General features: G+C 46.4%; 2 protein-coding genes and 1 long non-coding RNA gene across 6 annotated transcripts in view; 1 reads left to right on the top strand and 2 right to left on the bottom strand.

Annotated features, from left to right (window-relative positions):
• Nucleotides 1–67: 67 nt before the first annotated feature.
• On the top strand, nt 68–18907 carry IMPDH2 (inosine monophosphate dehydrogenase 2). Of its 4 annotated transcripts, XM_083724384.1 has the most exons (16): nt 186–397; nt 1569–1622; nt 4615–4663; nt 4917–5018; nt 5824–5898; nt 6589–6795; nt 8103–8190; nt 8819–9018; nt 9462–9552; nt 10303–10398; nt 10829–10900; nt 14933–15076; nt 16246–16390; nt 16743–16886; nt 17140–17223; nt 18590–18907. In XM_083724384.1, the coding sequence occupies exons 1-16, from the start codon at nt 300–302 to the stop codon at nt 18609–18611; spliced, it is 1671 nt and encodes a 556-aa protein (XP_083580510.1). In that variant the 5' UTR covers nt 186–299; the 3' UTR covers nt 18612–18907. The 4 variants fall into 4 exon arrangements, with proteins under 4 accessions (XP_083580513.1, XP_083580511.1, XP_083580510.1 ...); XM_083724385.1 differs by lacking the exon at nt 1569–1622 and having other exon boundaries at nt 137–397; XM_083724386.1 differs by lacking the exon at nt 10829–10900.
• Nucleotides 6625–12422, bottom strand: LOC310838255. The gene is made up of 2 exons (XR_014560857.1): nt 9392–12422; nt 6625–9150 (listed from the first exon to the last, which is right to left on the bottom strand). It is a non-coding gene; the product is annotated as an uncharacterized lncRNA (long non-coding RNA).
• A 1850-nt stretch (nt 18908–20757) lies between the features above and the next one.
• The window catches only part of NDUFAF3 (NADH:ubiquinone oxidoreductase complex assembly factor 3), a 15142-nt gene continuing 10752 nt past the window's right edge, over nt 20758–25147 (bottom strand). Inside the window, exons 4-6 of the mRNA XM_083725365.1 lie at nt 24859–24925; nt 23432–23532; nt 20758–22276 (exon numbers count right to left, since the gene is read on the bottom strand). Coding sequence (XP_083581491.1) covers nt 22184–22276; nt 23432–23532; nt 24859–24925 — 261 coding nt within the window. The 3' untranslated portion in view covers nt 20758–22183. The remainder of the gene's footprint in view (nt 22277–23431; nt 23533–24858; nt 24926–25147) is intronic.

The following is a 25147-nucleotide window of genomic DNA, read 5'->3' as shown; positions in this document are numbered from 1 at the left end:
AGCCCGTCCAGCCTGCCGCGCATGAGCCCGCGCGGCCGCCGTAGCCCGCTTTCCCCCTCCCCGCCCCACCCACAAGGCAGAATGGGGGCGGGGAGGAAGAGAAACACGCGCTGACGCCTCGCGGACGGAGCGGCGTGACGCAAGGACGCGTCGTCCTCTGGGGGCGGGGTTTCCTCCGCGCTCCGCTCTCTTGTACCCGGCGCGCGTGGCAGAAGAGGCAGAGCCTCGCGCGCGCTTTCTGCTTCTGAGGCCGCGAGGGAAGAAGCACACGCGGCTCGTTCGCACGCGCCTATCCACCCATGGCCGATTACCTGATCAGCGGCGGCACCGGCTACGTGCCCGACGACGGGCTCACGGCGCAGCAGATGCTCAACTGCGGAGATGGGCTCACCTACAAGTGAGGAGGCGCCTGGGAAGGCAGTGGGGCGGGGGTGGCAATGGGGTTGGGGGGGTCGGCGCTACGTCTCCACCCGCCTCGAGGAATTTTTTAATGCTGGGGGGCATTTGATGCCCCTTGGGACCCCGCACGCGGAATTTGGGGTGTGTGTTTGTGTGTTGCACCCGCGACATGCTATTACAACCCGAGGAAAGTGAAGGTTATAATGATGGCTTTGGCACGGGGTGAAGGAAAGTGGGGCTGGGGGGTGCTCTAATAATAATAATAATAATAATAATAATAATAATAATAATAATTTATTATTTATACCCCGCCCATCTGGCTGGGCTTCCCCAGCCAATCTGGGCGGCTTCCAGAAAAAATATTAAAATACATCAAACAATAAAAGCTTCCCTAAACATGAATGCTCGAATTAACCTTTCACCCCAGGGGGTTCTTCTGGGTCTTTGAAAAAGGATTTGCCGAGCCCCTAGGATCCCCCCCCTCTCCCCACCCCACACTTTTGTCTATTTTGAAGCCGAGGGTGGGCTAGTTCCAGTAGTAGGAGCAAATGTCCTTCTGCCCATTGCTCCCTATGGAGAAGCAGAGACTCTGGCCTGCAACTTCAGAGAGAGAGAGCGAGAGAGAGTGTGTCCTGAGAGGCAGAACCCTCGGCCTGAACATGCAGACCTTGTTTCTTCCCCGCTCTAGAACTTCCAGAAAGATCTCGTGGGGTAGATTCCTTTTTGCGTGGTAGTGCAGATAGCACAGTGGGTAGACCATGAGATTCTCAATCCCAGGGTTGTGGGTTCAAGTCCCATGTTGAATGAAGGATTCCTGCATCGCAGGGGGTTGGGCTAGATGATCCTCACGGTCCCTTCCGATTCTACAGTTCTTTGATTCTATATGAGATCACCTTTCTCAGTTCTTCATTGGGTGAGAGGAATGTGTCTGTTGGCTAGTACTGTATAAGTAGAACTGTTGCCAAGTATCCCTCTTCCTGTGGCGAGATGTTCCCTGAAAGCTCATGTTTGAGGAATCCTTTCTGCTTAGCGGATCTCTCCTCTTGCTCCCCTCCTTGGCCCTTGCTTTTCTTAAACTTCACCTTTGACATAATTCCACAGAATAGTCAGTCCTCCTCAGGGTCTGTTGAATCCTGCACCCAGCAAGACCTTTTGTGTTTTTTATCTAGTAACTGCGCAGATGATCCCAGCCCTTGCGAGAGACCATGGAGCCAGAATATCATGTAACAGTTTCTCTGATTACACTTGTGTATCGGTGTATGTTCCTAAACCACCTGCTGGTCTGAGCGTATTTAGTCATAATCCTTCTGTAAGAAGAAAGCCGTGAGCAGCATAGAATGTACCCCTGATCCAACCTCTTAAGAACATGAATCGGCAGTATAAAGTTGCTATCTTGTTAGAGTTGTATACTGTGAATTTTTGGCGAGAGGAGGTTTTTATTTCCATTTTCCTGTCTCTTCCACCGCTTAGTCTCTTCCTATCCATGTGGAGACTCACGTGATGCCAGATGATCTGTGGTTGCACACAGCCTTCACAAGTTCCTCCCTAACTAGACGTGCAATATGAACCCTCTGAGAAACTTACTTGGAAATAATTCCTGCACGAGAAAGCTGACCCTCTTTTTAGCAGTCACAACCCCTCAGCCCTCCCCTTTTAGAGAACAGCAATCTATAAATAAATTATTTCTGTTTGGAAACAAACTTAGCAGTTGGAGAAGCAGCTTTTTTTATTTCTAAGGAAGGACATGAGCAGTCACCTTCTACCCAGTGAAGTATGCCATAAAGGATGAGGGTAAACAAACTCAATCTGAATTTTGGCAAGATGGAGGTGCTGCGAGTGGGTGGTTCTCACTTGTACTATCTGGGCCAGTATTGCCAACACTATCGGCGGCTCTCCCTGGTTTCAGTTAGGAGTCTTTCCCTAACTTGGGAGACACTAGGGATTGAATCTGGGACATTTGGCATGCAAGGCGGACGCTCTACCACTGTGCCTACAGTCCTTCACCAAAGCTAGGGATCATAAGGAAGCTGCCTGATACCAAATCAGACCACTGGTCCTTCTAGCTCAGTATACACTGACTGGCAGCAGTTCTCCAGCATTTCAAATTAGGGTCTCTCTCCCAGCCCTTGCTAGGGATTGAACCAGAGTCCTTCTGCGTGCAAATCAGATGCTCTGCTACTGAGCTTGTGGCTCTTCCCATTTCCTGAAAGTCAGTTGCTTCCTGGAAAAATAAAACAGTACAAGCTAATGCACGCACATGGGTGGCTCACAGAGCCTAGGACTTGCCGATCAGAAGGTCGGCAGTTCGAATCCCCGCGGCGGGGTGAGCTTCCATTGCTCGGTCCCTGCTCCTGCCAACCTAGCAGTTCGAAAGCACATCAAAGTGCAAGTAGATAAACAGGTACCGCTCTGGCGGGAAGGTAAACGGCGTTTCCGTGCACTGCTCTGGTTTGTGAGAAGCGGCTTAGTCATGCCCGCCACATGACCCAGAAGCTGTACACTGGCTCGCTCGGCCAGTAAAGCAAGATGAGCGCCACAACCCCAGAGTCGGTCAGGGGTCCCTTTACCTAATACACACATATACCAATGCCTTTAAACTGTGTCTCGGGTCCACAAACATCGGGACATAAGGATCATGTTTCAGGATCAGACCAAGAGTCCCATCTCATCCAGCATTCTGTTTCCAACAGCAGTAAGCTTTTGGGGGGCTTACAAACAAGGCATGAGAGCAACAGCATTATCTATTTCAGTTGCCTCTGGCAACTGGTGCCAGCAGCACTTCCGTATGATACCCCTGGTATGTGGAAATTCTATTTAGATTTCCATGACTTAATAGCTGCTGGTAGAGAGGTAGTCAATGCAATAGGAAGGTCTTCACAGGTCTCCTGGAAGGTTTCCAAGTTGGGGACATGGCATCTGTTAAACATCAGCTAACTTTCTCCTGTAGAACATTTTGCTCGGGAGTTTCACAACTTTGTTTTCTTGGAGACTTTCGGGGGGTGGGGGGCTAAATACAGCTGGGCATGCATGTGGTGGGGGTTGTTCTAACTTCTAAAACTCAGGAGATGCCAAAGATTCAAACCTCCGTGGAAGAGTCCTGCTTTGATTTGGGAATCTTTGCACGTGCGAAAGTATCTTACATTGTCAGACTTCTGGTCTGTCTGGTTCAGTCTTGTTTACTCTCTGTGGTAGTAGCTCTCCCAGGCTCTCTAGCAAGACATTTTGCCCATCACTGCAACCCAATATTCTGTTAACGAGGCGGTTCCTGGCAGTGAATGAGAAACATTCTGAGCTACAGGACCCTCTCTCAAGCAGTACATAACGAGGTTATAGGCTTGGTTGGGAGAAGCAGTAAGTTCAAGCAGAAGGCAATTGGTGCAATCAAACCACTTTACCTCTGCCCACTCATAGCCATCCCAGAGGTGTGTATTATATGAAGTTGAATGACTAGAACTTTCAACTTGATTTCCCTCTGAAAAATGAAGCCAGTGAGGTTGGGGTACAGGAGTAAGGGCAGTCTGATGTTTCCCCTCTGCACCAAAGCCCTGATTCAGATCCCTTAAAGCCCTGCTTCAAATCCCTTAACCTCCCAAGAGTGCTGTTAGATGTGGAAAGGAAACCATATGAACACTAAAATTGCGACTGTATATTTTTCTCCTACAAATTTAAAAGTAGTTTGGGAGAAATTTGAGGAATTGCCTTGGGGGTAAAGGACCTTTGGCTCTCCAGATCAGTTGCTGAACTACAACTCCCATCAGCCCTGGCAAGCATTGTCAATGTTCTTGGGTGATGGGAGATGTAGTTCATCAACATTGGGAGGCCCAAATGTTTCCTACACTTTTTAAACCCTTTCTCTTACCTGAACCATGTTCCTGATCCAAATATTCCCCTTGTAGGCACTGTTTCTTAAAGGAGGAAATTTTGTTGGGGGTTCCAATCACAGAACTTCAGGAGGTTCCCCAGGTGGTATTCAACTGAACTTTTCTCAATAGCAGACCCGCTGAAACTAATGATCATGACTAAGTTCCATTAATTTCAGTGGGTTTGCTCCGAATAGAACTTAGCTGAAAACCCTCCACACAGGTACAGTCATTATTTGTCTCAGCAATGTGCTGCGGCAAACCACAAATTACATTATAAAGCCTTTTACTTGTTAAAAGTTCTGTATTAGGCTTCCAAAAATAACATTTTTTTCTTCTTTCCTTTGTTATTCAGCGATTTCCTTATACTCCCTGGCTACATAGACTTTACTGCAGACCAAGTGGTGAGTATGAGACTAAAGTTTTTATAATATATAAAATCAATGTCAAGAAGCAAGTGCTTTCTGCACTGTAGGAGATTCCTTTCTGTTTGTCTCTTTTTATAGTACTAACTGAGCGTTTTGGAATCTGCAGTGTTAGTTCTGCAGTTTTAGTTCTGATGGGTCACTAAGTGTGTGAAGGTGCGATGACAATGGTGCTTGAAAAGATCGCAAATAAAGCCGCCTGCTGTTTCAGCCAAATTCTCTTTCTTTTAAGGACCTGACTTCAGCTCTGACCAAGAAGATAACCCTGAAGACTCCCTTGGTATCTTCCCCTATGGACACTGTAACAGAGGCCTGCATGGCCATTGCAATGGCGGTAAGAAACCAGGGCAGAAGGGAGAGAGAGCTTACCTTAGTTTAGAGTGCGGCGTGCGTGTGCGTGTGTGTGTGTGTGTGTGTGTGTGTGTGTGTGTGTGTGAAAAGTTCTTGGTAAATCCCTATGGGATATCAAGAACATTTTTTCTCAGATCATTTTGTCTGCAGTCCTAAACACACATTTTTAGGAGTGAGGCCTCTTCAACACAGTAAGGCTTAATTCTTATTAAACATGCATGGCATTGTACTGTTAAAAACATATGACCGTTCATTGTACTGTTAAAAACATATGGCCGTGTCTGTAATCATTTTTTCAATATTAGCCAGAAAAGTAGTAGTCCCTTCCAATTCTGCCTTTATGCTTTTTCCCTACAGTATTTAAAATTCTTAGTATATCAGTTCTTAGCTGGGGGTTTTGGTTTTGTTTTAAATGCAGAGCCTTATTCTGCACAACAACAACAGTTTGGCTTCTGAGCGATGCCTGCTAACCTTCTCTCTGCCCTTGTTCAAAGGCAGCAAAGAAGTACAGTGGTACCTTGATTCACGAACTTAATCCGTTCCGGAAGTCCGTTCTTAAACCAAGGCCTGCTTTCCCATAGCAGCGGGGGACTCAATTTACAAATGGAACACACTCAACAGGAAGCGGAATATGCTCTGCTTCCAAGGCAAAGTTCACAAACCAAAACACCTACTTCCGGGTTTGCAGCGTTCTTAATCCAAGTTGTTCGTATACTAAGCTGTTCTTAAACCAAGGTACCACTGTATTATTTCTGTTCCAACTTAAACTTCTTTCTGTATATTCTCAGCTCACTGGTGGAATTGGATTCATTCATCATAATTGTACCCCAGAATTCCAGGCCAACGAAGTACGGAAAGTAAAGGTAAAACCATCTTCTGTGTATACAAATGTCCATGGGGAGAAGGGTTTGATAACAGGTTTGGATATTGCCCAGCACTGCTTTGTGAGGTGGGTATTCTGCTGTAGACATAGTTTACTCACCTGTGCCTTTACCACAAACGTATGGCTGTATGATTAGGTGCCCTTTCCCCTCTTGTGTACAAGTCCCCATCACCTCCCTTGGTTCTAATTAAGTTAATAGCTGCATTTGCACCGACGTTCATGGTGATTGATGTGGACCAGAGTTCACTTTGTAGCCATGCTTTGAAATGTGTGCTGCTTGTTCACTAAGAATCTTGGCTGCTGGACTCTTAAAAGATGGTCCTGTTGCATTTGAGGTATACAGAAAGATCTGACTGGTGTTTTGGCATGAACCCATAGTAGCTGTTGACGCCCTCAGTACATTCAGGCAAGATGCTTTGGTCTCCTGGATCCCTGTAATTCGGATGAACTGGGCATAGCAGGCTACCTGTCTTATTCATTATTTCTGTACTTGCAGCTGTCTGGATGAGCCCCTAACCATGTTTGAAAGCCACGCTCTCCAATGCTGCAGTTACTGATGGCCATTCCCCAGGAGAGTCCTGTCTGGCTCTGCAGACATCTGCTTCCCCCTTTATGTAACTATTTTGTATGCAGCTCAAAATTCTCCTTCTGAATTCGTGTGTTGCTCCAGAAATACGAACAAGGATTTATCACGGACCCAGTGGTGCTGAGCCCCAAAGATCGCGTGCGAGATGTTTTCGAAGCAAAAGCCCGCCATGGCTTCTGCGGCATCCCTATAACAGATAATGGGAAGATGGGCAGCCAACTCGTGGGGATTATTTCATCCCGAGACATCGACTTTTTGAAGGAAGAAGAGCATGACCTGCCTCTCAGCGAGGTCAGTGGGGTTATTTCTTCTGGTATCAGTAAGCAGGGCTAGAACTTGTGCTGGGGCATTGTGTGGACCTCTAGCATTATTGTTTTTGCATTGGCCAAAGGAATTATGTTTAATGTCTTGGAGCACTAGAGCATAGCACAGGTTGGCAGTGTTGGGGTTTTTTGCAACTTTTTCTGTTCGCCTGGCTCATTTCCCCTTGCATTGCATAATGAAAGCCTTCTGGAGCTAGCATTAGTGTAACCGCTGTATAGCTGGGCATTGGATTTCAGCAGTGCAACGTTCTGCAATGCCTTGGAGCCCGTTCTGCTCTCCTGCGCTATCTTTAGGCTGTGCTGACACAACCAGCAGGTTGCACGCTGCCCAAGAGCAGCCTTAAATCATCTCTGATTACCCTCAAGTGGGAGTTGCGAGTGACATGCTTTGAAAAGAGCTCTGGAGAGATGTGAACTTCAGGCAGGGGGAGAGATGCTGAGCACGGCTGGAAGCTTTTGTTTTCTGTTGCTCCTGTCTGGGTGAGACACTTTAAGGCCACTCTTCTCAGATTTCTTACTCTGGAAGAGTCATGTGTGGAAGTTGATAGGAAGTAGTTTGAGGACTGGACTTGACTTGGGATCACGAATACAATTAAGCCTAGAAAATAATTTTTGAGTCTTAATGGCAGATAGCTCAACCGCTCATACTTTAAACGTAGGGTACATGAGCCACTGAGGTTGCAAACGTTTGTGGGTTGTAGTGTTTTCAGACTACAGTTGGAGGATTGTGTGATTTACTTTATTTAAATATTTATAAACCACACTTTCGTGGAAAATACAACAAGGCAGGGCACAGCATAAAAACACACTGCCGCTATAATACCGGGGCAAGCTTTAATAACATAGCAGTAAAACTGCTTGGTAAAAAAAAACACATTTTTATTTGCTGCCACTGACATTACGTTGCTTTTAGGTGGTTGGTTGTTACCGTATTTAAATGCTTTCTTGTTGTGAGCTGCCCAGAGAACACTGTTACTGCATGGCATACAAATGATTTAAACAATAATAAATAATATTTCTGACCTGCACTATGATGTTCTCAAGTACCACTGCCCTTCTCCCTCTAGCAATTTTTGCCTAGTGTGATCAAAATGCTGTCAACCCTCCTTTAACTGTGAACAAAATAAAAATTCTGCTGCTGTTTGAGACTCTCCTGCAGCTCTCTTCGTTCCTTGAGACCCCATCTGAACATTTGTCCTTCTGCTACTCAGAACGGCTCAGTTTGGCCCAGGCGCAGAGGTCAGTGTCTTTACTTTGCTCTTTGGTTTTCCCTAGATCATGACCAACCGGGAAGACCTCGTTGTAGCACCTGCAGGAGTTACGTTAAAAGAAGCTAATGAAATCTTGCAGAGGAGTAAAAAAGGTCAGTGGGAATAGATGTGTGGTATTCCGTGCATACTATGCTAAATCAGTGAACATGTGGCTCATCCCATGTTTTAACCTCATAATTTGATGTGCCAGTGGTAATGGCACAATTACTTTCCACTGCTAGGGCATGGATTTTACCAGCGTCTTGAGCAAAGGTTTATAATGTGACCCAGAGGTGTCTCCCAAGTACCTTGAGCTAAGCCCAGTTTGCTTTGAGTGGAGAAGATCAGAGGTTCAAAGAATTGTCGTGCCCTTTGTGGGGGGAAATCAAAACGTCAGTGTAGTTGTACAGAGCTGCAGCTTCCAGGCTTAAACCCTTATTCTACAGTGGACTTGTTCAAGTGCCTTGTTTAAGTCATGACCTCTTCCAGCTTGGATTCTCAATAAGGGGCAGCATCTTCCCTTTTCTTTCTCTGTATTTTGGTCAATTTGAATATTTTGTGAATAGGTGCCTGACAACGCAGACTGATTAATGGGCTTGTGGACTTCAGGCTTTGTATTTATCTATTGCTCCAGTTTACTTTGATCGTTATTTTTGCCGCTGAAAAATCAAAACAAAAGCAGATGAAAAACCTTCGGGAAGAGTTAAAATTGCAACTCAGAGATAACTTTTGGCATTCCAGGAAAACTGCCCATCGTTAACGAGAAGGGGGAGTTGGTGGCCATAATTGCACGCACAGACCTGAAGAAGAATCGGGACTACCCGCTTGCGTCAAAAGATGCCAAGAAGCAGCTGCTCTGTGGGGCTGCCATTGGGACCCATGAGGATGACAAATACCGTCTTGACTTACTAGTGCAAGCTGGTGTGGACGTTGTTGTTCTGGTGAGTCCTAGGGGTGGTAAGCGAGTTTTAGTAGTACGCAGTAGGGGTGATGCCTTTTTTAGTGCAATCTGGACTTTTCTATGTGGAGCTGATTTTGTTGATTGTGTGCAGAGGGGGTCTTGTCTGGAGCTCCTGCCCACCTAGCAGTTCGAAAGCACTCCTAAGTGCAAGTAGATAAATAGGTACCGCTTTCTAGCGGGAAGGTAAACGGCGTTTCCGTGTGCTGCGCTGGTGCCGGCTCGCCAGAGCAGCTTCGTCACGCTGGCCACGTGACCTGGAAGTGTCTCCGGACAGCGCTGACCCCCGGCCTCTTAAGTGAGATGGGCGCACAACCCTAGAGTCGGACATGACTGGCCCGTACGGGCAGGGGTACCTTTATCTTTACCTTTTACTCTGATGAAAAGCAAGCTTCTAGACCTCATTCCTCTTCTTTTTAATCCCAGGATTCTTCTCAGGGGAATTCCATCTTCCAAATCAACATGATCAAATACATCAAGGAGAAATACCCTGAGCTGCAGGTCATTGGAGGCAACGGTAACAAGATGTTTGCTAATATAAACTTTAAAATGTGGTCGTGTTCTTTGGGTTGTAAAACGGACTTGTAAATAAATCTACAGAAGTTTCTAGCTTTTTGGCTCCCCTCCCCCCAAAAAAATCCCACTAGCTGGCTGGAGGCTGGCAGAGGAGAGATGAAGGGCTTTCTCCAACAGCCCACAGGCTGGCAGTGATAGAGAGACAGAAAAAAGGGGATTCCCCATTCACTTTTGGCTCTGGGGCGACTCTCTGCTGCCATGCAGCCCCTGAGGAAATGCAGCCCTCGACAAAAGAATAGGCTCCAAGCCCTTTCTTAAAGTCATGAGTGCAACCACCGGCACCTCCAAATCCTAAGCTTGCTAGAATGCCACAAATAAAAACATGGAATTCAGCAAGACACACTTTTCACGCCAGACAAAACCTCTGGTGTAACCAGAGGTCAAACATCTGGCATTCCCTAACCTCCTTCTCTGAATTAACAAAAGAAGGCACTTTGGTTGTACAGGTTGTTCCCTTCTCTTGTTAACACCACCACATTGGTGAGATGGCCGAAGGCCGGCCAGCCAGCAGGAACTGGAATCCGAGCCTGCCCTTTTCAGCTGAGATTGCAGTGGCTTCCTCTGTGCAAAGCCGGTCCTATCTCTTTGGAAGGGAAAACGTCACTGTCGCAAGCGCAGGGTGACGGAGACCGGTTTCCTATCTCTTCCCCCTCCCTTCCCCCATTTCGTAATATTTTCCTCCTTTTCCTAGTGGTGACGGCGGCTCAGGCGAAGAACTTGATTGACGCCGGAGCCGATGCCCTGAGGGTCGGCATGGGCAGCGGTTCCATCTGCATCACGCAAGAAGGTATTCAGTTCCCGCTGCAGATCATTAACACATTCTCTTCCCCAGTGCCTTGTTTAAAGAACCTAATCGTAGCCCTCCAGAAGCACTAGCCCAGTGCCTGGAAAGGAGGGGAATCGAGTCCTTCCGATACTGAGGTGGGCTTCTGCCCTTTGGCCATGCCAGTAGTACAGAGGCTGTCCCTGTGAGCAACGAGGACAGAGGAGTTGTGACTCTGAGCATGCAGCAGATTAATTGTGTATAAAGTCAGCAACGGAACAGAGAGGAGAGATGTGCTGGGCTGCCTGGCCAGGGCCAATTCTGTACTAATGGAGCACAGCCCGACTGCACAGTGCCAGCATGCTGGCGTTGTGTCAGCTCTTCAGGGCGTCCTCCTGGTTCCTGAGCTGCTTTCCTCTTACCTCTAAACTATATGTGTTTTTGTCTTGTTCAGCTGCTCCAAAGATCCCTCCAGACCTAAAGTCCCACAGCCCCAAATGCCCTTCCACAGTCACTGGCACATATAGTAAGTCATTGCCCCCTTCCCCTCACCCCTTAATTTTGTGCCTTGGAGCAAGGCTTTGATTGGCTGCCCATTGCCCCGCCCCCCTGCTTGTTTTGAGAATAATCTAGTTGTAGACGCACTTGGGGTTTTGTGGCTTTGGATACTGGTTGTTAAAGCTGAGACACACTCTTGATTCTGAGCCTTTCCTAAAGCAGGGTTTCAAAGTTGCCCTTAATGGTACTAGCTGGAGTTCTTTCTCTCTTCTTAAATCCAGGACTGTATGGATTTTTTAAAAAAATTACCTTGACTGCTTCCTTTCTCTTGGTGGGCAAAGGTGCCATAATTAATGGCATGTTAACGGCAGCAGCTGTGATTCTACAAGTTAAATTAACTAAATTCCAACCACATATACAAAATAGGTAAATTGTAATTTTCAGGGGGTTAATTAGATTGACTGCTGTTACCAGTACGGTTGGCGGGGATTGTTTACATTTACTAGGAAGATCCCAGTTTCACGCAGGGTAGCCTTAGCTGGCCTGAGTATTTTCCTTTATAATGATGGAAGGATTTTGTCTTCCACCGATGGCCATATCCATATTGCAGCATTGATAATAGGAAACCTTCTTAACGATGCTTAATTTCAGCCTACTTTAGGTAATTCTAAGCCTTTATTGTGAATAAATTAGGTGATCATTTCTAGGCAGATTCTTAAGTATTTGAAAACCACAGTCCTTGTCCTGTATGTTCCCCATCCTTAGTCCATGGTAGTTGTTTTTACCTACCTACGGGCTTGTCTACGCAGCCTTAAAGTGCCCGAAAGTAGCCACGTGGAAAAGGGCTTTAGCTACCGTTCTACACAGATGAATGAGAGCTTCCTTTTTGGGCATGGAGATTCTCCGTGGGAAGTGGGAATAGCCTTTCCCCCAGAATACCGGCTGCTCTCCTGTTTGCTTGCCACAGGGAATACCAGTAGCCATTTGCTAGGCGTTCCATAGGGAAGATAATGCTCATTTTTCCTTGTAATTGGTTGCCATGAGAGGACTTAGCTCCTTCTCTTGTCCCATACAGAACTAGCTCATTCTCTTTTAGAGAGCTAGATCTGTTATGAAGTCAAAGTTGCTGTTTTTAAAAGTAAAAACAGTCATTTCAAGTACTGGCCTGATTTGGGGAAAAAAGCATTTGGTGCCAGATTTCTGTAACAGCCCAAGAACTATAATCTCTGCTCACCTGACAGACAGCAAGCACAGCTTCCCACGTGCATTTTCAGGTTTCTTTTCCATGTGCATGTGTACTTTTTTTGGATCCCAGCTGTGGTAGTCAACAGAGTTATGGACTTTATATCCCTGACATGTCTCTTTGAGGTTTTTGACACAGTTGCAATCAGGGCTCTGGGCAGGTTAGTCCAGTAAAAATTCAGCATTGCCCACTCTGGACCTCTTATCTCTTTAAGGTCAATATGGCAACAAATGTCTGATACATGCATGGTGTAATATTAACCTGCTTCCAAGTTGGAGACTTTGACAAACGTGAAGGCGGCAGAGAGACATGTAGCGCCATAAAGCCACCATCTTTTTTGTTACGGTTTAAACGTTTGTGTCCACTTCACATGCCCAGAAAGTGACAATTGGTTAATTTTATTTATTTATTGAATTTGTTTACCACCCTTCCATCCGAAGATAACAGGGCGGTTCACAACATAAAAACACAAAATGAGAACACAAAGTACATAATGAAACAGAAACAGACCAATAACACACATACACACACCCTCCCACAAACACATTTACAAGGTCATAGAGTGTTAATCGGCCAACGGCCTGGTTGAAGAGAAACATTTTCACCTGGTGCCCAAGGATGTATTGAAGGCTCCAGACAAGCCACCCCCACCCCAGGAGAGCATTCCTCAAATCCGCAATTGCTTTTGCATTATTATAACTGTCAGAGTTCAGGATACGGAGCAACAGCTATACAATGAAGTTGCTAGTTGCAGTAGCAGAACCTTCATATTGTAGGTTCCAGTTGCAATCTTTATATCTCTGTATTAAAGGATCTTGAGAAGCTGAGCTAGGAAGAACCTTTTCCTGAGACTCTGGAAAACTGCTACCGGTCAGTGTAGATCAGTGAGACCTCTGGGCATAGGACGGTATATAAATTCTAATAATAATAATAGACAACCAACGGACTAGGAAAGGTGCAGCCTCAAGATAATATAACCAGCTATCTAACAGGGTTACCAGCTGGTTTGTGATGACCCAAGAACCCAACAATCTCATTTTAATCTGTTATGGCTCTTAAATGCAGTAAGAGTTTGTGAGCATGTATTCCCAGGCAACTCTCTTAAGCAAGGTGGCAGGCTTCAAAGGGAGAGTGAGAAAAGGGGTGTTTGCATCTGCTTTAGGCCTGATTGCAACCAGTATGTGGTCCTGAAACTCCTCATCCCAGGGATTATGGTCCTCGACTTCAAAAACGTTGCCCACCCCTGCTTTACGACAATGATGAGTTTGTCTAATAAAAGACCAGGCTTGCCCGTCTTTTGATTTATCTCTTATTCTGTGGAACTCCGAACGGCAGCGACGTTACCGTACCAAATTATTACGGCAAATTTCAAACCCTGCTTTGGAAGTCAACACCTGTGCAAGGCACTAGGTTGTAGGACTGTGTCTTGCTCCCTGGTGCCAACATGTTAATTCATAAAGGGCTGGTCTCAGTGTACAGTTCTGTACACCATTGTTGCAAAGGTCGGTTACGCACATGACCTGGTTCCTACGACCAGAGTATAGGGTGGGTGTTTATGTATGTATGGAACAAACTGCTTCATTGGCTTGTCGGTCAAACGCTGCTCTCAACATTAGGCAGCCTCAGCAAAAGCGAGACCACCTCTTTAGCACTAACACTGTTTCATCTTTTTGGCAGCCCATTTCATGATTGATTTGAGTTCCAGTTCAATGCAGTTGATTTCAGTGAATTTGAAACTCGCATTTCCTAGAATGGACGAGATTCCCTTTCCGGGCTGCCTGTACTGAGCCCTAGAAAGTGAAGGGGAATGGATGAAACGACAGATGAGCTGGTGCAAAAAGTGGCTTGTGTCTGGCTCGGTTTCTTGGTGAAGCCCTGAGTTAGCTCTGGCGGTGCAGATAGCAACCCTGAAACCCTGCATTCAACGGGACGTTTGCACTCTGACTAATCTTGCATGGTCACAATCTCATCTGGTACACTATTCTAATCGTGGCAGAGAAAAGCCTCCCAGTTATTTGTGAAGTGTGGGGGGAAAGGAAGCCCTCTTGGGAAGAAAGGGTGGTACACTTCTGGCAAGAGTTTTTGCATGTCCTTGGCTGTGCGGTATGCATCGCTTCCAGAATGCACATCCCAAGTGGCACGTGGGTGGAAACAGCTAGCAAATCCGGGACAAATTGATGAAATTGAGCACAGAAGAGCTCCTATTGACACATGGGGTGTGTTCTGCAGGAATCCTTCATTTGAGGAATGTTCACTTCCTGTACCATCTTGTGCTTTAGATGGAAACAGTGAGGCCTATACACAGCCGTCCTGTGTGCCAGGAGATAGCTGGCTTGGTAATAACTCCCATGTGAGCCCTCATGTCCCCTCCACCAAGCATAAACAGGGCTTTTGTTATATTCCAAATGTTTCTAGTATTCCAGTTGGATGCCACATGCAAGCAAGGTCAGTGGGACTCAAGACTGCATGGATTTTTATCTGCTCTATGGGCTATCAGCCTGCGGGCTGTTCCAGAAGCCTTCCCTGGCCATTGGAGCAGCACACACATGCTCCATATGTTAGTTACATCAGGGTTCCCCCCACTCTATGCCTTCACATCTCAATTTTAGTTGCATTCTGAGATGAAGATCTTGAGGGTGTTTCCCCTGCAGGCTGACGTGCTTTACTCTGCCTCATACTTAAAGGCAGTAGCTGAAAGAAGCCATGTGCCTTTCTAAAACTTTGCGTGCTGAAGATGGGGATTCCGTCAAAGGGCCTGCCTCAGACCAGACTCTGATTGTTCTTCTGCTTCTTCTTTTTCTGTCTCTCTGGATTTAGTCCTGGCATGTGGAAGGCCTCAGGCCACAGCAGTCTACAAAGTGTCTGAGTACGCCCGGAGGTTTGGCGTGCCGGTGATTGCGGATGGCGGCATCCAGACTGTTGGGCACATCGCCAAGGCTCTGGCGCTTGGCGCTTCCACAGGTGAGATGGCAATGGCGGTCGACTTGGATTTCACTGAGAGCTTGCAACGCTTGGTTGTGCACCAGGGAACTCTGCCACTGCCTCCAGATGTGCTGTACCAGACACATCTGTCCTGCATGGGGCAAGTGGTTACTAGGTAGAGCAGGTGAAACAGCTATAAGTTGTGTTGCATTAATGCACTGCTGTGGGGAATACTGGTGTTAAACCTGTGTGTACCTCTGGGAAACCAGATTGGGCCAGATTTCCCGGTGCTTGGAGGTGTGTGAATGCCCGTATGAGATCTGCCTGGGATGATAGAGCGAAGGGCAGGTGATAAATGAAATTTAAAAAAAAAATTCCACTGTGAGAGAGGCTTGTGTGACACTTAAAAGTTTCCTCCAGTGATTGTAATGCCTTACGGCAGTGTTTCTCATCCTTGGGTCCCCAGATGTTGTTGGACTACAAGTCCCATCATCCCTGAGCTCTGGCCTTGCTAGCTAGGGGTGATGGGAGTTGTAGTTCAACAACATCTGGAGACCCAAGGTTGAGAAAGGCTGCCTTAAGGAATGTGTTGCCCTCCAGATGCTGCAGGATTACAGCTGCTGTCATCCCTGACCATTGGCCAAGCCGGATGGGCTGTGATTAGGCTGCCAGAAATATCTGGAGGGCCACAGGTTCCCAGCCCTGCCTGATAAAGCTGTAGAAAGGTTTCAAAAATTGCAATAGAGCAGGCGTTGGCAGCCACACAAGCAGTTTCAGTTTAGAGCTGTAATACTCTAAATAGCACAGGTAGTTGCCATGCAGATGTGTCCTAGGCGGCAGCAGTGTTTCAACATTGCTCAGAGTGGGCTTTCCTCGGTGAAGGAAGCCCCATTCCAGACTGGTGTCACACAAACCCTTGGGAGCTAGTGGGAGGCTGGATCGGGGCCAGGTCGGCTTGTGGTGAATGTAGCATCTCCTTAAGTACATAAAGGAAGTGGAGGTTGTTCTGTTGGATCCCAGCTCTGCCCAAAACCACACACACACACACACACGAAGGGGCTAGATCACATGAATGTTTTACCTAGCCAGCATCAAAGTTTACACCCCAACCCCTCTAGAGCAGACTGGAAGTGCAAGCCCAGTTCCCCATTGCTTTGCTTTCCCTAGAACGTCACACCACTTTCTCTTCCTCTCTTCGTTGGCTTTAGTGATGATGGGCTCGCTCCTGGCCGCCACAACCGAAGCCCCTGGGGAGTATTTCTTTTCCGATGGGATCAGGCTGAAGAAGTACCGGGGCATGGGGTCACTTGATGCCATGGACAAGAACCTGGGCAGCCAGAATAGATACTTCAGGTAGGAGATGTGTATCCTTAACAGAGGGACTGCTTGAATGGTACCAGGCTGGGTTGCATAAGCAAAATAATGCATGCAGATTGCGGAAGATAATAAAACCGACATTCGCCGCTGCCGCTTCACCTCCATGGAATTTTCTCCCACTGGAGGCTTTTCAGACTCTTGCTTCGATGGCGTTTCAGAAGCAAGCCCAGATTTTTCTATCTGGGGTGGGCATCTGGCGACTTAGGCGGAAGACTTGCAGTGCACCCTTCCTTGTTTTCACCATAAACATTTATTTCTTGCCATCTTTTGGGAAAAGCTTGCAAGCCCAGTTTCTCACAAGCCTTTTCTTGTTCTTTGTGATTCTCAGCGAGACAGATAAAATTAAAGTGGCACAGGGGGTCTCTGGCGCTGTGCAAGACAAGGGCTCCATTCACAAGTTCATGCCGTACCTGATTGCTGGCATCCAGCACTCCTGCCAGGATATCGGAGCCAAGAGTCTAACGCAAGTGAGGTGAGAGCTTTCTGCGCCGCCACCACCCCAGCAAATCTTGTATACTTTGGGATAATGTATGCTGAAGGCATGTGAGCAAGCCACATACAATCTATCAGGCAGACCATGCCTGCCCCTCACTTCCATGATTGGCCCACGTGGGTTGGTCAGCCCACACACACCATGGTTCCCATCCTGTATTGTTGCAACAATGCGGCTCTTAGTAGGGAAACAGGAACACTCTGTCACCCTTCTCTTGACTTTTTATCGCCAGGGCCATGATGTATTCTGGAGAGCTGAAATTTGAAAAGAGGACAGCATCTGCCCAAGTAGAAGGAGGGATTCATGGCCTCCATTCGTAAGTTTTTCTGTGCAACTGATCCATCTTGAGTAAGCAGAGCACTTAGCAAACAGGGAAATTCGAAAAGAAAAGAAAAGTGTGTCTCCTGGCTGCCAGGCTGAAAGCAGCCTGTGGCCAGAACCAATTAGGATCCCAAAGGATCCTGAGTGCAGGGAAGTGTCTGAGGTGCTTTAGACACTTCCAAGAAGGAACTAACCCAGCAATTACTTTCAATTCTGCTGCTTCTTAATACCTTCTGAAGCAGGACTAGCACATGGCTATGTTTGCATCTATGGGCAAATATCAAAGCAGAAAAGATCAAGGGCTGCGTTTGTTAGAAAACACCCTGAACTGATCAGAGAGGGCCAAATAGTCTCTGTCCTGTTGAGGCTAGGCCCTTGTTATATTTGGATATTTTAGAATTGTGGAGTATAGTGGTACCTTGGTTCTTGAACGGCTTAGCTGTCGAACAAATTGGCTCCTGGACACTGCAAACCCGGAAGTAAGTGTTCCGGTTCGCAAACACTTTTCGGAAGCTGAACGTCTGACGTGGCTTTCGCTTGAGCGCAGGAAGCTCCTGCAGCCAATCAGAAGCTGTGCCTTGGTTTTCGAACGGTTTTGGGAGTCGGAAGAGACTCCCAGAATGGGTTAAGTTTGAGAACCAAGGTACCGCTGTACTTCTTAACGGCTCTATACAGTGGTACCTTGGTTTACAACCATAATACATTCCGGAGGTCCGGTTGTAAACCAAAACAGGTTGCAACCCAAGGTGCACTTTTGCCAATGGGGCCTCCAAAAGGGGGGAGGGGGGGTTGTAAGAAAAAAGAAAGAAAGGGTGTAGTCCAAAAAAAGGGACACGCACTTCTGGGTTTGATGTGGTTGTAATCCCAAACAGGTGCAAACCAAGTACCACTATAAGTGGTTTACATGTCACGAGGGTGTGCTTCTTACACCCAATACTAGTACGTAATTGGAGGTGGAGACCGTGTGAAGATACAGTCAAGGTTCATTGCAATGAAGCAAGCCTACGGTTATGCTGCAACCATGCAAATGTATGGTAGTAAAAACAGTAGGGTTCTTTCTTTTGCAGCAGGGTCTAAATCCGGAGCATGCTTCTGCTCTGGATTGGAGCCCATGGCAGGAATTGGTTCCGAGCAGAAAATAAATTTAAAAATCATTGGGTTTGAGCTGACATTGTGAATGGAGAGTCGAGGACAAGGGCCAAGACTGCCGCCCGCGTCTTCCTTTACTTTAAAACGGCTCCTGAGGGAGTGGAATTAAGCAGGAGACCCCTATCTAATTCCATTTGGTAAAAGAGAGCAATAATGTGCTACTTCCGGTGAACAGTGCGCAACTTCAGCTTTCTTTTCCTTCTCTTGCCTAGGTATGAAAAACGCCTTTTCTGATGAAAGTCCCTTGCGCTTTTCCCGAGCCTCATTTTTGCCCTGTGGTGCCTGACCTTTGCTGCCATGATCATGAACTGCTCCCTTCACAGAAGTGCCATTTTGCCGGAGGGGTGGAGCTGCCTGCTGCTCCCCCTTCGCATTATCAGCCGCTTTGACCAAGGGGCTGAAGGTAAAACGCATCAGCCTATTCCAGAAGTGTCAGCTGAACGAGGCTCTGGAGAGGGGTCCTGTGTCTCTGTCTCTGTATTTCTTTTTTTACAATAAAACAAAGAGGCAAGAAGGCCTCTTCCAACTTCTTCCTTGTGCATTTACAGCTATTTGGCAGGGTTCAGTGTCTTTTCTTTTGTCAGTCGTGGATTAGAGTATATAGCCTTCCAACTGTGTGCTGCTGGGCTTCTACATAGGTACATCCAGACATAACTTTTCATTTTTAGAAGTCCACCCCAGCCTGTGCTGTGCCGCACATTATTTCTTTGCTAAAGTCACATTCCACTTGCTGCTTCTACCCAGATGAACAGGTCAGAAGACAATGCCTTTAATACATTCCTCAAACTATAGTTTCAGAATTACGGCTTTCAGGGTCTCCATTCCTGCCCCAAACATAGCTGGTATTTAAAACAGGTGTGGCTAACCTTTGCCCATTCTCTAACTGTTCTTATACTCCTGCCCAGCAGGGCAATAAACAGAGATGATGGGAGTTGTAGTTCACTAACTGCTGAAGGGATGCGGGTGGCGCTGTGGTCTAAACCACAGAGCCTAGGGCTTGCCGATCAGAAGGTCGGCAGTTCAAATCCCCGCGACGGGGTGAGCTCCTGTTGTTCAGTCCCTGCTCTAACCAACCTAGCAATTCAAAAGCACGTCAAGTGCAAGTAGATAAATAGGTACCGCTCCAGCGGGAAGGTAAATGGCGTTTCCATGCACTGCTCTGGTTCGCCGGAACCTGCTTAGTCATGCTAGCCACATGCCCCGGAAAGCTGTACGCCAGCTGCCTCGGCCAATAAAGCGAGATGAGCGCCGTAACCCCAGAGTCGTCCGCGACTGGACCTGATGGTCAGGGGTCCCTTTACCTTACTGCTGAATGACCACCCCCACTGTAAAGGGGGCAAGTAAAGTTGGACTCATGTGCTTTTGCCAAGCCTTTGAGCATGCAGTCTGACCTTTTAGGAGAACGGGGCTGCTCTTGCCAGAACTTGTGGGAAGATCTGCGGCTTGTTAAAAGGGGCCACCTGTTCAGAGGCAATGATGCTTAGATGTCAAGCCTTTTAAGGAAGCACAGGCACTCAGATCTTTCCAGGAAGGTCCCTTCCAGAGAAGCAAATATCCAGTTCAAGGAGGTTAAACCTCTTTCCCCTCCGTTCATAATACTTAGTAGCGAGGATCTGCAGTTTCTGGTGAATAAACCAAAACAAGCAAAGGGTCCTCATATTCAGAGAATGCATCATTGAGAAAAGGAATTTCTGCTCCTAGTGCAACATGCCAAGTGGGTTTGCATGTTTCATCTGGGGGAATCATAGAATCATAGAGTTGGAAGAGACCACAAGGGCCATCGAGTCCAACCCCCTGTCAAGCAGGAAACTGCAAGGGAGCTGCTGGAACTAAGACATGACATATCAAGAGCGCCAGCCCTGCAGAGAACAACTCACATAAGCGTTTCCTTTCCCCTTTGTGACATATTTGAACTTCGAGGGTGGGTGGGTGGGTGGGTGCCTGAAATGGCCCCAAGATCTCCTTTGAGTCTAATGGATGCACCATTTTCCTCCCTTCCCCTGGCTTCCACATTCATTTCTCTCTCCCTCTCTCTCTTACACACACACACACTGGACATGTTCGGGGGGGGCGGTATTGGAGAAAACTCAGGTTCAAATAATCTATCTGCCCCACCTCATAAGGTTGTTGTGAGAATAGTTTTTTAAAAGCACGCCTGCCAGTTCTGTGGCATCTTGGAAGGTGGGCTACAGAAATGCAATTCGCTGCTGGTTCCACACAAAATGCTTCTTAAAGCACACAATGTGAGCAGAGGCTGGATGGCTGGCTCAAAGCCTACACACCAGGGCTTGAAGATCCCCACTACTTCTTCCCTTTGCGCAGAAATTTCCAACCCATAAAAGACAGTAGAAGCAGCTTCTTAAAAGAGCCACAAAACAGGTGGGTCCTTAATCCCTTTATACAGACTGGGAAAACACACACATATAGTTCCATGTTATTCTGTTTCAAGTATATTCTGGATCTTCGCCACTCTGGGCTAGTCCACGCTCAAATGCTAAGATTACACACTTCGCTCAAGGATGCCATCCATATCGCCAAAGTTGTGTCATTGGCTTGTCCTTAATTGATTTTTATTGCAAGATTATTGGGGGGGGGGAGACAAAAAGGAGGAGGAACACCTGTCAGTTTGCACCAATTACATCTGTGATTTATATAGAGAGATTGGATATCCACTTGATGTTGATATTGATGTTTCTAGAAAGTACGTTCAGATGCAGCAAGGGATTTAAGGTCTTTAGACAACTCTGTAATAGGTGGTGAATATTTACCCTTGAAGCATAAATCACTCGGTGACTCTCTAAAGGCTTGCAGAAACAATTTTTGTTGTCTTGCCATTAATCCCATACAAGTGGAACATAATTTAAAAGTACACGAACCTCCATGAATATAAAGGATTTTGCTACTGCAAAGTTGTTACATACAACAACTTCAGAAAGTCCAGTTGCATTGGACAATTCCACATCATATGCCTTAAGCAGATATTTCCAGCATTACACTTCAAATGTCCATCCGAGTTTGACAGCACCTTCTTGTAGAGTAGTTGTGGAGTCCAGTATATCCAAAACGCCAATTTTTGCTGAATCAATCTCAAATCTAAGTATTCTGTTTATATTCCAATATATTTTCTATTGCTTAGGTTGTACATTCTAACTCCCTATTTCCATTCTTAGTTCCTGAACTTCTACTTTTCAATAATTATAGGGGTTTGGGTTTTTTTGTGAATATCCAATTATTCCTTCCAACTATTTGGGGGTGGTCTGCAGCCCTCAAAGCAGGCAGACCATAAACAGACACTGAGGAGTGCTATAACTGAAAATATTGCTATATCCAGCGCTCATTGGTACTATAGTATCTAGACCGCAATATGGGAAACTAACAATCTCCATCAATCAGCTATCTAATGTGCAAACTCCACAGTGCTAGATTTCTTTCCACAAGACAGACTGCCTCTCTATCCTCAAATCCAGGTTGCCGCATGAAGTTAATTAATTTAGCACGTGGATCAAACTGAAGGCGGTTCTTTCTTTTTTACATATCTAGACCCCAGGACCTCATCCCAAAAGTGGGTGTTAAGTAAGCTGTCTCTAGAATTAGCCATGCTGGGGTACTTGTATTTCTTTTAAAAAGACTTGTCACTCATTCATACATGTTGACAGATACGCCTTGGGGCACAAAGGCATGTGTTGCTTTCAAACAGGAGGGTCCCTCAAACGCAGCAACGAAGAACATGGCAGGCGTGACAACAGCGTCTCTTTCTTCGCCCTGCCAAAGACTCTTCCTTCCCCCTGGGTCTTGCCCTCAGAGATTCAGCGCCGTGTTACACCGGGAGGTGGGATAAGGCCGGCAGCAGTCATACGCCGCTCACTTGTCAAGAAGTTGAACGTTGCACAGGCATTGGGCTGCGAAAGCAATGAGACCAAAAAATAAATTAGAATTGTAGAGCTGGAAAGGGGACCGTGGGGGTCACCCAATCTGCTGCAAGCCAGGAATCTTCTGTCCAGTGTGGGGCTCAAACCCACCATCCTGCAATTAGTCTCATGCTCTACTGACTGAGCTAGAAGAAGTTTGGGTTGGGGAAGGCATGGATCAAGACAGAGTGCAAATCTAGAGTGCATCTCAGCAAAAACACAGTATGAACAGAGTGTATCTCACTGCTCACGTTACCAGTGTAGTGATCAATACCTAGACGTTCCTACTCTTAAGAGGTAAAAAATACACCAATATAGTGGTAATTCAGGTTACATACACTTCAGGTTACATATGCTTCAGGTTACAGACTCCGTTAAGTCAGAAATACTGCAGGTTAAGAACTTTGCTTCAGGATGAGAACAGAAATCGTGCTCCGGCGGCGCAGCAGCAGCAGCAGGCCCCATTAGCTAAAGTGGTGCTTCAGGTTAAGAACAGTTTCAGGTTAAGTACGGCCCTCCAGAACAAATTAAGTACATAACCTGAGGTACCACTGTATACCAGAGGCCTAGCAGCTAGAAACCTGGTGTTGGAAAGAATAAATAGCCAAGGAGCTCTGGACATAAGATTTGCCCCAAATAAAGTACATCGCCATACAATTTCAGTGTGGTGTAGTGGTTAAGAGCAGTGGACTCGTAATCTGGTGAACCGGGTTCGCTTCCCCGCTCCTCCACATGCAGCTGCTGGGTGACCTTGGGCCAGTCACACTTCTTTGAAGTCTCTCAGCCCCACTCACCTCACAGAGTGTTTGTTGTGGGGGAGGAAGGGAAAGGAGAATGTTAGCCACTTTGAGACTCCTTAGGGTAGTGATAAAGCGGGATATCAAATCCAAACTCCTCCTCTTCTTCTTCTTCCTTAAGTTGTTGGCAGATATTGCCAACATTTCTTTGCCAGCAGGACTGGGAGCATTAGGCCCAAATTTGATTCCTAAGCCTACAATACCATGCTGCTACCATGTCCCGTCCAGCTCCAGTTTCTAAATGCAGAGGCTTCAAATACAGAGGTGAGAGATCCAGATAAAAGCAAGCACTAGAACTGAGGGAGAAGATTGTCTCCTTTGCTTCTCGTCCCCATTTTGGGCCTCTTACCGTATCTTGTACCTCCACAGCAATCCCACACTGACGCATTAACTTCAGGACAGTGGGATCCAGCCGCTCCACCTTGCTTCCCGTCCCCAAGACCAGGATTTCTAGGACAGCCAACAGATGAAACCACAGAAAGCGATTAGAAAGGACACCAGTTCAACCTTCCTCCTGAGCATTCAATGGTATGGGCTGCGAGAGGCAAAGATGATCAGTTTGTGACTGGCATGCCAGCTGCTTCATTTGGCTCCGATCAGCTGCTAGGAATCCTATTTGCAGTCTCTATTCCATTTCCCCCTTTTTAAAAAATCATTTCCCTGAAATAATTTAATGCAGTTTTTCCCTCCCAGTAATAAAAGCCAACACAAAAACACTTTAAAAAATAATAATTATACAAGTCAAAGCAGCAAGATGCTCTCGGTTTCTTAGAGAGGGATAGGAAATTCCGTTTGCCACTCTTAAGTTTAATTTCATCATTTAATAAAAACACAATGGGGTTCCCCCCCACCTCCCAGTGAAGTTGTCCCATTATCACAGCAAAGGAAGAATGCTTACAAAAACTTACGGAATATGCAGAAATGGCAAAACTTACTGGAAGAATAAGAAATCAAGATAACAAACTTTTTATAAAAGAATGGAAATGGTTTGTTGAATATTTACAGATAAACTGTAAACAGATAAAAACACTGACAGGATTATTGTTCTAATCTGCAGCTATATAAGTGTGAGTGTTTATGTGTGTATGTGTATATATATATATGTATGTGTGTGTGTGTGAGATAAACAAATGAACAAGTTAAGTTAATTTGGATATGCAGAAGGTAATAAAAATAAATTCAAGGAACCGCAGAAAGAGGGGGATGGAAGTCAAGTTTTAAAATGTCAAAATGAATGTAAATTCAGTGAAATGTATGTCTCTGAAAAGTATAAATGAAATTTAAAAAATAAGTCCCATTAGTGCAAGGACTTCCAGCTGTGCAATGAAACTTCATTTTCCTGCACAGTGGAACTTCCTCTCCCTGCAGGAGTTCCACCATCTCCCCTGGGGTTTCCCAGGGGCCTACTGCTCAAGGCAAGTCAGGCGGACTGTGTACATCGCCTGGGAACCCAGGGCAAGCTGCTCTTCAGAGGAAGAGCAGGCGGCAAGCTTGAAGCACGTTTTGGGGCAATATCCAGGTGTAAAACTGGATGATTACAACCAGGTTGCTCATGAAACCGCCTTCCCAGCAATTTGCTTCCTTCCTGTCCTTACATGAGCACAGTAAGTGTGGGTTCGCTGACCTGCGGCCGTCTAGATATTGCTGGACCAGAACTTCCCACCAGCTCCAGCCAGCATAGCTAAAAGTCGGGGATGATCGGATATAAAATCCAACAACATCTGGCAGGCCAGAGGTTCCCCATGCCAGGCGTAAGGGAAATTAGAGCACTTGTACCTATTCGAGGCTCCAGCAGGCGGAACAGGACAAGGCTCTCAGCAGTGATGTCCTTATGCGTGCCGACCTGGAAAGGACAGGAGAAAAAGGAAGGTCTTGTAATTACTTTATAAGAGAAGAAATACGCTGCACAGCTCAGGATATGGTTGTGAGATCAATGATCTAACAAAGGATCTCAGGACTTGGAAGAAGAAGAGGAGGAGTTTGGATTTGATATCCCGCTTTATCACTACCCGAAGGAGTCTCAAAGTGGCTAACCATCTCCATTCCCTTCCTCCCCCACAACAAA

This window comes from Podarcis gaigeae (assembly GCF_964106915.1).
Source record: "Podarcis gaigeae genome assembly, chromosome: 2".
Taxonomy (NCBI): Eukaryota; Metazoa; Chordata; class Lepidosauria; order Squamata; family Lacertidae; genus Podarcis; species Podarcis gaigeae.
Note: the sequence above shows the minus strand (reverse complement) of the source record. Positions and strands in the feature narration are given on the sequence as shown.